The sequence below is a fragment of the Cottoperca gobio genome, chromosome 22 (assembly GCF_900634415.1).
Source record: "Cottoperca gobio chromosome 22, fCotGob3.1, whole genome shotgun sequence".
Lineage (NCBI taxonomy): Eukaryota > Metazoa > Chordata > Actinopteri > Perciformes > Bovichtidae > Cottoperca > Cottoperca gobio.
The window spans coordinates 15,501,508-15,517,021 of NC_041376.1; the positions used below are offsets into that span (position 1 = coordinate 15,501,508).

At 40.3% G+C, this 15,514-nt stretch overlaps 2 protein-coding genes across 4 annotated transcripts in view; one reads left to right on the top strand and one right to left on the bottom strand.

Moving 5' to 3' along the window:
• The window catches only part of daam2 (dishevelled associated activator of morphogenesis 2), a 33,448-nt gene extending 23,254 nt beyond the window's left edge, over positions 1-10,194 (top strand). The window contains exons 20-22 of one of the 2 annotated variants that reach the window (XM_029460101.1): positions 680-811; positions 4,925-5,095; positions 5,257-10,194. In XM_029460101.1, the coding sequence (XP_029315961.1) occupies positions 680-811; positions 4,925-5,095; positions 5,257-5,469 (516 nt within the window). In that variant the 3' untranslated portion in view covers positions 5,470-10,194. The remainder of the gene's footprint in view (positions 1-679; positions 812-4,924; positions 5,096-5,256) is intronic. The other variant, XM_029460102.1, reaches the window with a different exon arrangement.
• A 636-nt stretch (positions 10,195-10,830) lies between these two features.
• LOC115027883 (interferon-inducible GTPase 5-like) lies at positions 10,831-13,879 on the bottom strand. Of its 2 annotated transcripts, none has more exons than XM_029461419.1 (3): positions 13,729-13,879; positions 12,241-12,803; positions 10,831-11,898 (listed from the first exon to the last, which is right to left on the bottom strand). In XM_029461419.1, the coding sequence occupies exons 2-3, from the start codon at positions 12,794-12,796 to the stop codon at positions 11,255-11,257; spliced, it is 1,200 nt and encodes a 399-aa protein (XP_029317279.1). In that variant the 5' UTR covers positions 12,797-12,803; positions 13,729-13,879; the 3' UTR covers positions 10,831-11,254. The 2 variants fall into 2 exon arrangements, with proteins under 2 accessions (XP_029317279.1, XP_029317280.1); XM_029461420.1 differs by having other exon boundaries at positions 13,702-13,805.
• Between the last annotated feature and the right edge of the window lie 1,635 nt (positions 13,880-15,514).

Below are 15,514 nucleotides of genomic sequence, written 5' to 3' on the forward strand. Positions count from 1 at the left end.
AAATTTTACATTTGCAGCCACACACAGAAACACGGTCGTACGGTATGTGCACGCACACATGAAGGCACAAACATGATGATTTACCCTTCACTTAAAGATATAATATGTAACATTTCCGCATTAAAATGTCTTAAAACTACTAGACCTATGCTATACATTTCGTTGACTTGTGTACTTACATTATCCCAGATGTTTTCAACAATTTTCCATCATTTTAATTAAGTTTACAGACTTTTTATCCAGTTTTAAGCCACAATTTTACAATACACTTTTTGTATCATTTTTTAACCAGATGAAGGATCAGACTTCTGGATCTTAAGTTTTCAGAGAAACGAGCTGAGCAAACGTTAGCGGCAGCCGGGCTGCAACATTGATTTTTGACATGACATTTTATTCAGTGCGTTTACTGGTTTTACTCACTTGGTCCAATTGTTTTGGAGAGGAGGAGACCTCGGCTCCCGGTAAAATCCTCCTGAGTAACGAACAATGAACCTGACTGCAATGACAAACTCCCATGATCCCACGTTGCTTCACAACGCCACCAAACTCCATCTTTTGTTATTGTTTTGATTGAGAGACCCCTAGTAGGAAAAGTCTCTCTCTTCCTTCTTCTCTTAGTATATGAAGCACACAAGAGTCTCATAACTTTTCATTTTGAAACTTGTTTCATCCCCTCCAGGAGCTGCAATACCAGCAGAACAGGACGAGGGAACGTGGGGACAAGTTTGTGGCTGTGATCGGTGACTTCATCACCGTGGCTGGCTTCAGCTTCTCTGAACTGGAGGACCAGCTGAGTGAAGCCAAGGACAAGGTAGACTAACTGCATAAGCATATTATGTGAATGTGAGAGAAGATCATACTGTAAGTTCATATGTCCATGTGGGTGGCAAACCTGCCTGTTGGACAGGCAGGAGGCGGGAGACAAAATACTAAAGGGAGAAAACCAACCTCTGTGCATCTCTCTTCGTCCAGTGTGATGACTTCAGCAGCGCCGGGGGAAAGCCAGCATTGAAAGATTACCTCTCATCTTTCTTTGTGTTTGTCTCTTTGAGTTAGTGTTTTAAATCCACACTCCTTCTTTGTACAACTGGGACGAATGGCCTTTTGAACCCTTCTGGCTCATGCATGGATGTATGGTAGGAGTATGTAAGCTGAAGCTATCAGTGGGACTGTGGGAATCCCAAAGTTACACTGTGTTGAAAAGATTTATGTGAACATGTTATTTAATTTACAGGCCTTTGGCGCTCCGTTGCACATTTAGCATCCAGATGCCGACACGCTGGAAGCTTTTAAATCTTGCAGACTGTGTTCAATAGTTCTTGATATTCCATTCTACTTTACTGTGAGGCTTGTCATAATGAAGCTAAATGTCCAGAATGATTCTCCAAAGAATCAACACACAGGAGGAAGGGCCCGGGGGTTTCATGTAGAGCCTCTGCGCTACTTAATTATTTGTTCAGGGAGGAGGACGGTAAAAAAATTGGAAGGAAAACGTGCCAGTTGGGACGTCATGGGAAAAGAACGGGAGGAGCAGGGCACCGGTTACTGCTGTGAAACAAAAGGACCTGTGTTCACCAGACCAGACTCTACACGCGTGCGCGTGCGCGTGCGCGTGCGTGTGCGTGTGCGTGTGCGTGTGCGTGTGCGTGTGTGTGTGTGTATGTGTACGCATGCATTAACTCGGTGCTTGTCAAAGCTCTCTGATGCTCCGTTAAATATGGAAGGAGAATAACTAAACAGAGCAGGCAGTCCACTAAAGCTCATAAAGCTCCATGGCAACAAATGTGTGTGGGTGTGCATGTCTGCAAAAGAGACACACACACCCTTGCCAGACACTACTACATACATTACAGAGGATTACAGTTGTCCAAGGTCATGTGGGTTATTGGGACAGAGGTTTCCAGAGGAGAGGAGGGATTTTTCTCTTATCCTGAGAGATTGGTTGGGTTTATCCTGAACAACACATCGACATGTTCACACACACCATACGAGATCCACACTCTGTCCAAGAACAAAACAGCTCGCTTTTACAATAGTGATTGCAGACAGATTACAAAATGTGATGGATTGTTTATCACACGGCAGTGATGTCATTTTGACAACAATAATAGCAGACATAATAACACAGCAAGTCGATCTTCCAGCCAGATGCTAACAGGCTCACAACAATGTTTATCGGTTATAATGTTGATCATTAGTTTTCACAGGTATTTGGTCACAAACCAAAGTATTGGCCAAATTAAAAATTCTGACCTGAATCTGAAGATTTATTACAATTCATCCTGTGGAGGACATGACATCTGTACCGAATTTTGGAGCAATCCATCAAATAGTTGTTGATGTTTCACTTTCAACTAAAAATGTCAACCTGAAATGGTTTCTGGTCAATAGTTTGTGGAAATATAAAGTATATGTGAGTTGTAAATGGGCAGAGAACTTGCAAAACTGCCACTATGACGTTTTAAAAGCCTGTAGTTGGATTTTCTCTCCAATAACATCTGTTTTTTAACCGTGTGACCAACAAATGGGGTCTGTCTCTCCATGCTATGGGCAATGAATGGATTAAAGAAAGCTTTATAACCCCGTAGAAGAGGCTGATTCTTTTATACGGGTGCATCTAATGACTTCACTGCACATAGGCAATATTTTGTTAATGTTTTATTGCTAGCTCGGCACCAATTTCCAAAACTTATTTCCCACTTGCCAACTTTCATTGAACCTACCAGCTGCTAATCCATTATACTTTAACTATTACACCATCACCCAACCTATTTCTTCCTTCACTTAATAAGTTGGCACAGCACCGCCGGCAGCCTGGCACAGCGGAGAGGATAACATTCTTTGTGCTGGATAAAAACATTTCATGTTGTTTGTAGATAGATGCAGTTTAGTTAATTAGGTTTCATATTTTTACGCAGAGCAGTCACAATACCTCTGTATAATTGGCAGCATTTAAGCAGTGGTGTTTAGAGGAGATGCCAAGTGAGACCAAATCCATGATGTGTTAACCAGAGCAATTCTGAAACGGCCCATAAAACAAAAACTTTAAATCAACGTACTCGTGTGTGTGTGTGTGTGTGTGTGTGTGTGTGTGTGTGTGTGTGTAGCACAGACCCGAGGGGATGAGAGGAAACCGATTTGACCAGACACATAATTACAAGAGGGAGAGGGATGATGGTGGGGGTTGCCATGGTGAACAGCCCATAATGACAGGATGATTTTTGCATCCTCAGAGAAGAGCAAGCCCCAGCTCCTTCATATCACAACACTAGAACCACACACAGTAAACCCGCCTTCTATAAACTCTGCTGATATGATGAGTTCTGTCTCTTTACTCTTGACAGACGGGGAGAATAGAAGTGAGCACAGGAGAGCTGCTTTCCAACCGGAAGGCTGATCTGTTTTGAGATCGCAGATGATATTGGGCTGCAGGGTGGCAAAGCCAACACTGTGTGTGTATATTATAAGTTATCACAATTAAGGACAGACAAAACATGTTCATTTTGAGAGTTTGGGCTATTTTGCTTCCGTAAAATCTTCTTTCAGACTAGTGGAAAGAAAACATCCAAAATACTAATTTAGGTTCTTATTTGATTGACTGTCTTTGTGTCTGTAGATTTCTCCTAAATGCACCAAAGATTTGCATTACAAAAAATACAAATGTAATGTAAGTAATCAACTTGGGAGGTTTCTTGCTGATATGTATTAGTTGAAGATGTGTTAGCTTATTGTTTTAGCTTATTCACCTGTAGTGTCTTGTAGTGCATTTTTACATTACATTTTTAAAAGGCGGTTTTTCTCAAAATGCCAGAAATCTCCCCTTCAGTAGCTCTTACATACACCAAACCTTCCAGTTTCATTCCTCGCTATATTCTGAAGGTTATTACTCAGGGGTTCGTTCATATATCATTCTTTTATACACATTATATACATTTTATTCCTAAAAACATGGCCAACGTTTATTTATTTTTATTTCTATGGCTGTTGACAGTATTTTCTGATATCTAAAATTCCCTGTGTAAAAACATTTTACTCTAATAAGTCAACAAAATGAAACAAGAATTTTGAACCTGGTTCATGCTGATCGGTCTCCTTAATAACTGATTGATATAAATTTGTCTGGTATATATGTGTGTATCTTTATTAGAGATTATTGTTACACATGTGAAATCACAGCCTGTCGGTGTGCAAACACTAACATGGACAAACTGGAGGAAAAACAAGTCACATTATCCTTTCATGTATTGTTTTTTTTTATTCAGTGGATGTAGTTGAGGTATATTTGAGGTACATTCACTCAGTTAGGTGTACTTTACTTTACATATTATTTACATGCATGTTTATTCAAATCTTAGATCATTTCAATTCTGCTTAGACATTATTGCTTCAGTGTATTTACTGCACTAATCAATAGTTTTATAGAAAGACTTTGAAGTCTGTTTCAGATCATTGTTTTCGTTTTATGGTAACAAAAAGCTCTGACCTCTATGTAGCAATAATATTGTACTTCAAGTATCGCATTAAGTTGAAGGATATCGGCTGGGCCTTGCTGTGTTTTTGTGCTGTGTGTGTGGGAATGTAGAGTAGGTTTGGCTGCAGGCATCGTCCTGGCACAGAGCACTGGACAGCTTGGACTGAACACGATGGACATACGGTGGTCAAATCATGCAGTCATTCTCCCACTGTGTGTGTGTGTGTGTGTGTGTGTGTGTGTGTGTCTCTCTGTGTTCTGCAGTTTTTTGAGAACATCAAGCACGCATACGAGCAGATGAATTTGAGCGAAGGCATGCATATGCAGGCTCACGTGGGCCTTTCACAAACTATGAGAGATCTGCGCCATAGCAGAATCCACTACATGCAATAAAACATTTGCACAGACCAGCTTTTTATTCCCTTATATTCATTAATGTTTTTCTCTGTGCAGTTTACCAAATCTCTGAAGCACTTTGGGGAGGAAGAAGGGAGGATGCAGCCCGATGAGTTCTTTGGGATCTTCGACACATTCTTACAGTCGTTCAGCGAAGCACGGCAGGACCTGGAGAACATGCAGCGACGTAAAGACGAGGAGGAGAGGAGGGCACGAATGGAGGCCATGGTGAGAATGGTTTGGAAGATAAAACTCTGACCCCGTCTTATTTCTTGCCTGTCCCAACCACAAATGCCTTCTAGTTTAAACATGTTCAAGTGTTTAAAACGCATGTTAAGAGCTGCTCCCCCATGTTGTTCGTCCTCTGACTTCCTGTCTCCATTATCCAGCTCAAGGAGCAGAGGGAGCGGGAGCGGCGGTCCAAGAAGAGCGGCGCCTCAGACGAGGTCGGCGGGGAGTTTGACGACCTGGTGTCGGCACTGCGCTCTGGGGAGGTCTTCGACAAGGACCTGAACAAATTCAAGCGCAACCGCAAGCGCTCCGTCAACCAGCTGGTGGAGGGCGGGGGCCGCGAACGAGCTGTCACTAAGGTCAACTACTAGGTCAGGAAAAGGAAGGAAAAAAAAACATGAGGCACCTAAGTTCTGCCGCGGTGTAGATCTCTTAACACCTTTAGTCCAGATCCTCGAATAGTGACCATTGACATTGGAGAGGATGTAAGTAACGGCTGGACTGGACATGTAGCGACATGTATAGACAGCTACGCCGTTTTGAAGGATGCATCCCCCTCCTCTGATTGGTCTTCTAAAGCTATTCCCAACCCGTTTGTCCTGGGCGTTGTATGATCTCTTGATCTAATGGAGACGGAGAGAGCACTGTGACACATTATCCCGTATCTTTTGACCATATCCTCTTAACACTGTGCTCAAGCTTCCAGCTCTCTATCACTCCATGTTTTTCACTGCTCTTTTACCCCTTCACTCTTCCTCTGTGAGCTCCTTGGTGCTGGAGCAGCCCTATCTTTTTGCTATCTGGCTCTAAAACACACAGGACTTTGGGATCAGCCAGTCACACTGTACATAGACTTGAGGCCAAGTGAAAGGATCGGGAAGAGGACCTAGAAGAAGAAGTGAACAAGAAGGTGGGAAGGGGGAACTAAGCCATACCCTCCACAGTCATGGTTGCTTCAAATGTCCCCCAGAACAAGAGACGGAATGGATGGGTATTCATAAACTTCCTTTACTGGAAAGAGGAGCGTGCATTCAGCAAATCCCAGAATGCTTTGTAGGCTTCTGAAAGAGTGAGGAAGGATACATGACGGGGGGGGGTTATCGCTTCATCCCAACGGCCTCCTCCAGCACACAGCATTCCCAGGAGGGACGTACGTACATCCAGAGCTGCAATTTTAAGAGGACACAACTCTTCTCAAGGAAAAACAACAATTGATGACTGCCACAAGGCTCAAGCCTCACCTCCACTCTTCAATGGTTTCGACATTGTTCTGGCATTAACCCGTGCCAAAGCAAAGAGAAAACAAATGTAAATGTATTAATACAAACCATACTGCAATTAAGCATTGATATATATTTATATTTAGATGCAGACGAGCTGATTGCAAAGATGTAGTTTACTTTTCTTTTTTTATGTTTTCATGACATTTTGGGGTTTTGTACACACAATGCATTATTTGTTGGTTTTGCAAGTTCACATTGCTGTTGAAGTGAATTTCTATACATTTTGCGCTTTATGTAAAATACAAAAAAAGAGGTAATTGCTTGTCCTTTTCACACCTGTATGTCTTGTTTGCACTGTAGCTTTTCCGACCAACTTTACACTCCATAAGAGATCTGTAGGGTCCTCTGGAACAAGTCCTCTCTGTAATTCAACCAGCTTCACCTAGAGCAAAGATAGTGAAGGAATGCCATGTATGAGTTTCAATCTGCAGTTAGTGTACGGTGCTCTCCCTGCTCAGCTGTCGCTCTGCATGGCTCACATCTGGAGGTGTACTCCATCGGCTGCAGCTGAAATACCGACCATGTGGACTCGCAGTAGCAGTTCTCATTGGTTGAGGGTTTCTCAAGTTGAACTAGTGCTTGATTGCTTGATTACTTGATTACTCGATTACTACGGAAGCCGAGAACGGCTGTGCTTGCAATTTAGCTTTTTTTAATGCCATTATCTCAAAATCATGAGTTAAATATTTCACCTGCAAATAATCAAATGAACCAGACATTCATTTTCAAATTCTCCGTAATTATTCCGTGAGCTCAAGAAAAACCAACGTTTTTATTTTTCCTCGTGATGAATTATCTTGTTACTTTGTCAAACTGTTTTGTTTTCTTGAAAATGGACAGAGTAACCCATTTTTACAGAGATACAGCCTTGTTGTCTCGTTACAACGAAACAATGACCTTGTGACCTTGAGATATCGTCATAATAAAATAATTGCGAGCATGGCCGTTCTCTGCTTCTGCACAGTTACTGGGATTCAGGATCATCATACAGTATCTCCGTGCATTTTAATTTGAATGGCATTGTAGAGTCAGACATGTGCTGAGTCTGTTATTGCAAAGTCAGTGTACAGCAAAGCACTTAGAGGAGGTAGATGTAGTAACATAGTGGGACACTGAGAGCCTCAGAGAGCATCATAGACAACAATCCTCACTATGGGCAACCTGTTGCCAAACAAGAGTCAGACTCGCATCCTGAAGCCAACCCAGGTAATTTCTCTTTAAGTCTTAGAAATATTCAATGTTTTTTAAATTTGTACATGCATTTCTAAAAGGTTAGCAGTCGGCATGACAAAGGCTGGTACAGGGTAGCTTGTTACAGGAAGTGTACCAGCAGAGAGGGCTCTAATCCTGGGGGGTGAGCTACGCCGTGGAAAGAGCCACTCCTGCTCAATGTAAGGATGAGGAAGAATCATCAAATGAAAAGTGCGGATCCTTTAAAAAAAGAGAATAATACGTCTTCATGTGAGCTGTTAGAGGGCAACACGCACATAAAGTCCATATGAAATATCCTGGTGATCAGGCGTTTAGTTCTTAGATAATTACCCATTTCAGTCATTCCATCTGCATTACATGGTCACTACAGTACAGTAGGCGTGTGTCCTTATTACGGTGACTTTGACAGGCCGAAGGATTTGCTCCTTGTTTAGTTTGCAAGGGATAAGAGTTACGTGGTTGTTCTCATAGTAACAGTTACAGTTAAACACCAAGGACTCATATTGCAGTTCTTTCTCCTTTTTCTCACTTTCCATCAGAGACATTTTCCCTCTGTACCTGGCTCAATAAGCACTTGTATTTACAGTAGTGTTACAAAACACAAGAAAAAGACATTTCCCATGTTGGATTACTGAACATGTGTTTGTGTTTACTTTGTTTCTAAACAGACTGTAATGAGCACAGTAGTGATGGCGATCCCACTTTGTCTGTTCCTTCATTCTGCCAGCTTTTCTGTTCTGTTTCATTTTCACCTCCGAGTGCCTCTGACCTGTTTTCACACATGTACCATTCCTATCATTGTGTTTCCTTGCTTGTGGCTTTCCCAAAATAATGTACAGTGTTTGCTCGTGAAATGCAGCTGACTGTTGGAGAAAGACTAATTGGCGCCATCTTGTGGCTTCAGATGCCTGACATCAAGCAGTAAAAATCAGCGCTCCAAAGTGATGACAGGATGTGGCACTTTCAGAAGAGTGACAGGGTCAGGTGCAAGGGACAGAATATAAGAGGAGGAAGATTCTCCTTTAAATTTTGCATTTTGAAAATAAAGTAGAACTGTAAAGAATAAAGTCGAACTTTAAGTACATGCACTAACGCTATTAGTTGGATTTATTCTCAAAAGTTCAACGTTTATTCTTGACATTTATTTCTTAAGAAGCAAAAGTAAATGAAAATAAAAACCTGGCCCTAATGCTCTTCTGTAGGCACTTGACCCCAGCTCTAAGCACGATGGCTCACCTGAGTCTCTGAAAATGAAGTCCAGCAGGTGAACTTAAGTGTGGCCAGCATGTGATCAGAGAGTTTTGACTACCTGTGCAGAGGAAATGTCTCCACCTAAACCTGTAGGTTATCCAGAATCGCTCACATCATCCTACCAGGGGTTTAGTCCTTTATTTGTCCTCAAACTGACGCAGAGAGAAGCTGATGTAAGGTTGAAAAGACAAAATGAGGGCAGAGAGGGTCTTTGAGTTCCCGTGTCCCACACTTTAGAGATGGACCGGTAAAATAGATTGAAACGTTGAGACACTTTGAAGAGTCCTGAGGGTAAAATGACGTATGATTGCTTATTCTTTAACCAGCATCTCATGTATATTTTGAGCTATTGGATTTCCTAACCTCTGCTCCTTTGTCTTTGGAGTTAATCAGAGTTAGTATATCAGACTTTGGCAGACCCTTTAAACTCCTAATCCAGAGCTTTAACCCGTATTGTAGTGCAGACTATTTACTGAGGGGTATTGCAACATTGTCAGTATTATTACACGTTTATGTTGTTACATGTTTGGATCTTTATTTGGCCATTGACTGGCTGATTTTGGAGTGTACAGATGGAAATCAGAGGAATGAAATTAGTAGCTTGTTCAATGCACTTTTGTGACAGGACATTTCCTTTTGCAGCGACATTTTGAGGGCTCAGATCCCCCTAGAAATGAGATTGGTGCAAAAAGCATGGTGTGAAAAAGAAGAAGAAGAAAAGAGGGGCAAGTGAGGTTGGGACTCCGGCTGGGCCGCTGGAAACACATTAACTGTCAGTCTGTTGGATAGCAGAGACGGGATGTGTGGGGGGGACAGGCACAAAGAGGGGACACTAGGACGTAACGCGAGTGTACAGAGTTTTAAATCCTCAAGTGTCTGCGTCACTCGCTTTGGTGTGTAAAAGGAGAATGTTTTTCTGACACCACCACATTTCTGTCAAATCATGCACTGGGCGTCGACCTGCAGGCCTAAAGAAGGCTGCACAAAGTGTGAAGTGTTGACTTTGATAGAAAGTTGCTTGCAATATGGAACACACCTGTTACCCCACAATTTGTGCTGCCTGAGAAAAGTTTCACCCAGTTTCTGAGCTTGTATAATTGTGAGGAGTCAGTATTTTTATGGTTGGAAAACAAAGTATCCTCCACCGAAAGATGTACAGTAGAGGAAAAAACATTTTGTACACCATTCTTGATGTTTGAGAGTTAAACAATAAAAAGATTAAAACATTGAGGAATGTTCCATTTTCCTGTAAATTGTACCTCTATTTATTTGCCTTATTTAGTTTGCTATATTTTGTATGTACACACAGCATTACGACAAATTGTTATATTAAAAATATGAATAATTAAACTGTGGTCCGTGTATGATGGATAGTTTTGAGACTTGAATGAGAATCTTTTTATTTCATTTCTATAACTTTATTTTTGTTTCATATTTTTTTTCACCCTGTGTCTTTTGTAGGGTTACAATAAGTGTGTGTGGGTGTGTGTTTTAGTAGAACATATTTGTTGTGCTCCAAACTTGGATTCTGTGATGTATAATCAACAATAGTGTTGACACTATTAGTCATTATATTATTATGTCCATTGACAGGAATGATTCGACAACAATTTTATAATTGAGTACATTTTTCAAGAACTTGAACTGAACTGGTTTGGCAAAAGAAAGATTGATAGATTCATTGATAATAAAAATAATAATACTCTATGATAAAGATTTGCACAAAAAGAATAAAGATTATATTAGATTAAAACACAGAATCCTCATGAATATTATCAACATTAGTACTTACATGTTTATTAATAATAGTGATACAGTAGTGATAAGAATAATGATAATAAACATTAGTGTATTATTTCCTGTGAATTATGTTGTGTTGTAGTTCCTCACTGTGGCCACTAGAGAGGAGTGACTCATCACAATCGTCTGCAGGCTGCAACAAGACACAATAACTACATCAGTGCTGGATGAAAAATGACAACAGTGTTTCTAATATTCTGTCCTTTATTTGTGTAAGTAGCAATACATGGTACAGGGCTCTTACTGATAACTACGTGTATATTAGGAATACAGAGACTATGAAACCATCATGAAACACAAAGTGTAAGAACGCCAAGCTATGTTTAGAAAAGGGTTTAAAATAATAATAATAATAATAATAATAATAATAAATGCATCACTTCATAAAGCAAAAGATCTTTGCATTATACCGTTTTTAATATAAATCTGATAATATTCAGGTCAAGTGTTAATGTGCTTTAAAGCTACAAGAGATTTTCCATTAATATCTGCATTTATATAAGAGTAAATCACACCTTCATGGAGCCCATTGGATGAAGTGATCAACTGCAAAACAGATGCAATGTGCAGCTAGAATACAAGATTAGAATTTGCCATTCACTTTACAATTTCACACTGAGGTGTTCAAACCCAGAGCCTTTCTAAATACTCTCTGTGCATCCTCAGCAAGCATGTTGAGAAAGTGATTGAGAGCTTTTGAGGTGGACTCAAAAGAGAGGGCCATTGCTGCTGGGATTCCAATTATTGGAATATATGAAAGAAATGTTGCCACTTTCTGCTCTGGTGTTGATGCTTTAAACATAGGCACGTTCAGCATGTTATAGATAAGATCGTAGTTTATTTCTTCTAGAGCCAGAGGTGATTCCATCACCGCTCTCAGATCCTCCAAAGGCACACCTGCACTAAGAGCAAGATTCTGCAGTGACTCAATATCAAGACCAAAAGTAACTTTGTACTCTGTGGTGGCTTTAACCAGCATGAGCACATCAACAGCACAAGAGAGCAGAGGAACTGGTACAGCTGCAATTAATGCAGATGTTAAGGCAATTAACGGTATGTTTGCCTGGAGAGCCTCCTTCTTCTTGTTGATGATCCCAAGATTAACATTGGGCAGGGCCATCAGAAGAGCATGCCTCTTGTGTGCAGGAAGTTCTCTCTCCAGCGTCTCCTCTAGCAGATGGAAATCATACAGGTGGAGATCAACGCTGGACATCAGGAAGACTTGTGGAGACTTAAAACCTTCTTTTTCCAGACCTGTGTCACAAAGAGAACTGAGAAGTTAATTCCAGATGATGACATTTTAAAACAAAATTAGAAAAAGAAAATAAAACCCTCTCCAGGCCAGACACAACAACAGGGAGGTTTTTTCAGATCTGAGCAGATGAGCGGTCCAACAGACCCTCAGGGGGCTCTGCCAGGATTCATAGGACTCATTGTATCACCTGTTAACATTGTTAGCTCTTCCTCTCACTTGGGCTGCCCGTGTGTAAAGTTATTTGTGTCCCCTTAAAGTAAAGCAGTGTCTACGTGTGACCCTCGTTGCATCTGCCTTTAAGTTTGGGGGCATTTGTGATTTCCCGCTCTCCTAAGACTTACCTTGAACACAGTTTTGCTTGATTCTTTGCAGAGTCTTTTCTGCGTTGAAGTCCTTGTGACTTCTTTCCTCATCACGCATGTTGTTGTCAATCTTTGAGCGAACAAAGTAGAACTTTTTCTCCATCTTCTGAATCTCCTTAGCGAGTTTCACATCATTTTCTCTGAAGCGATCAGCTGAGATGATGATGAAGAAGTCAAATCTTTCAAATCCAACATGCTTCAGATACTGGTGAGCTGGAAAATTGGTAGTGCCAATACCAGGAAGATCCCAAAGTGTAACATTGGGATAGTTTGGATGGGGGTATGCTTTAACCTCCGCGGTGGTTTCTACACAACCGGTAGGAGCGGCACTCTCATCCTTGTTGTCTACGCCTCTAAAGGCATTAACAAAGGTGGATTTACCAGAGCCACTCTCTCCTGTGATGCCGATGTTTACTGGAATATCATTCTGCTCTTTCAAATAACTCTGGATCTTTGCAGCTGTTGCAGCAGCTCCGTCGGTTTGCAGCATTTTTTTAAATGTTTCTACTTTTTCATTTTCAAATGGCTTATCCATGGCTCTCCTTTAAACAGAAAAGGAAAAGAGAAAATCATTACATTATTTTTGATTTGTGGAACTGCCGCATATACAAGTTTACCTCATCGAATAATCTGTGTAACTTCAGATCAATCGCTTTTCTTTCTTCAACCAGTCAACAGAAAATCTCTTTTTGTTTTTGCTTTTTACTTTACTAAATGATCAAAAGAACATTGGGGCGAGCGGAAATGTCTAGATGTGTGTGTAGGTGCGTGTGTAGATGTGTGTGTAGGTCCGTGTGTAGATGTGTGTGTAGGAGCTGAAGGTGTGTGTGTAGACGGCTCCAGTGCTGTCATACTGTATGTTCTGTATTTTCAGAAGCTATCAGATGAATCTTGCGAGTGTTTTGTTTTCAAATGACTTCCGAGAGTTCTGTCCGGACCTCGCCCCTAAACGGAGCCAATGTTTATTTCACCATTTAAGGTAAAAAGCAAAAACAAAAAGAACATTGCAGTCGCTTTTCTGTTTACTGGTTTAAGAAAGAAAAACGATTGATCTGTAGGTATACGGATTTCTAATCATACATACACATATAATACATTTGATCATTTTTGAAAGTTTAAACATGCAAAGTTAGGAGATTGTATTTAAATAAATGTATTTTCCAAAATTAAAAACGTGTGCAGTCTACACTGTAGGCTAAAAAGTGGCCTGCAGTCAGTGAATTTTAATAAGTGTCAAATACCATCAAAACATGCAGAAATGTATACTCTGAATAGCAATTATAAACTAATTACATAAGACTATTAATATGCTTCACTAGGAGAGTGCAAAGTACGTAGGACAACGCTGCAAGAAATCAACTCTGGAAAGTCACAAATATTGACTGAATATTAAACATCGGCAACTTTATATCTTTAAACAATACATTGTAATACAAATACCTTGCACTGTGTAAATATATGTCTTACCGCAGGACAGGTTGTACAGGTTCAGAGTTTCAAGAGTTCAGTCCCTCAGAAAGCCCACTAAGTTCTTGTACGAAAGGCGCTCAATAAATAAATAAAGTAGAAGTTTAAGCGGCCAATGAAAACGCCTCGCTGTGAGCGACAGACAATTTAAACCAATCAGTTCCTCGTTCCTGTCCGGGACATCAGTGAAAGCGCATGGTTTACAAGAAATGCTGGGACCGGGTGTTTATTTTAGAACCGCACCCTTTCAATGTTTCACTTTGAGAGTTTGTTAGAAAACCTGTGAGGTCAATCCATCCAAATAAAGCTTATGAAGAGCTGGTTTCAGTGACATGATGTTTCAGTGACCTAGAATGTGAATATGTGGCCTGTAATCTCAAAATGATCGTTTGGTGTTTTATATTATACATTATTGTAAAATGTTTGCATTTCAAGATGGCCTTACACACACACACACACATATATATATATATATATTTATATAACAGTCAGGTCCATAAATATTTGTATATTTTTAAGTCCATTGTGGTGGTGTACAGAGTCAAAATGATCAAACTTGGGTCAATCTCCAAATATTTATGGACCTAATTGTATACAGTATGTGGGCAAGTGTAGGTGTGTGTGTGTGTGTAGGGATTGAAGGTGTGTGTGTGTAAGTGCATGTACAGGAGTGTGGGTAAGTGTGTAGGCACAGGCGTGTGTGTGTGTGTGTGTGTGTGTGTGTGTGTGTGTGATTATTCTACATGCTTGCACTTTTTAGTAGAACATATTTGTTGTGCTCCAAAGTTGGATTCTGTGATATATAATAAACAATAGTTCTGAGACTATCACATTACATTACATTACAGTTCATTTAGCTGACGCTTTTGTCCAAAGCGACGTACAAAAAGTGCAAACAATCAGTGGAGATACAACTCCGAACAGCAAGAATCTTGTAAGTACAATAGCTTCAAATAGGTACAATCATATACGTGAACACTGTCTTCAAATAAGCCAGTTTGAAGTGCAACATACAGAAACAATAGAATACAAATTCAACTATTAGCTATAAATAAGCCAAACCAATATAAGTGCACCGTACAAAGTACAGTTATTTTATTTTATTCATTGGCCGAGGTGCAGTCGAAACAGGTGAGTTTTCAGTCTGCGCCGGAAGGTGTGAAGACTGTCTGCTGTCCTCACATCTATGGGGAGGTCGTTCCACCATGTTGGAGCCAGGATAGCAAACAGGCGGGTTTTGTTTGAGGGAAATCTGGGTCCCACTCGTAGTGAGGGAGTGGCGAGCCTATTAGTCGTTATATTATTCTGTCCATCGACAGGAATGATTCAACAACCATTTTGATAATGGAGTAATGTTTTGAGTCATTTTTTAAGAGAAAAGTCAAACATTGTGCTGCTTTTCCCAAGTTACAGATATTTTATAGGCCAAATGCTAAACCTTTAAGGGAAAAAATTGATTAATTGATAGTAAAAATAATTGTTGTCTGCAGCTTTAGTCAATGATCTAGATTTGCACAATGCACAAAAAGAATAAAGATTATACTAGATTAAAACACAGAATCATCATGAATATTATCAACATTAGTACTTACATGTTTATTAATAATAGTGATACAGTAGTGATAAGAATAATGATAATAAACATTAGTGTATTATTTCCTGTGAATTATGTTGTGTTGTAGTTCCTCACTGTGGCCACTAGAGGGGAGTGACTCATCACAATCGTCTGCAGGCTGCAACAAGACACAATAACTACATCAGTGCTGGATGAAAAATGACAACAGTG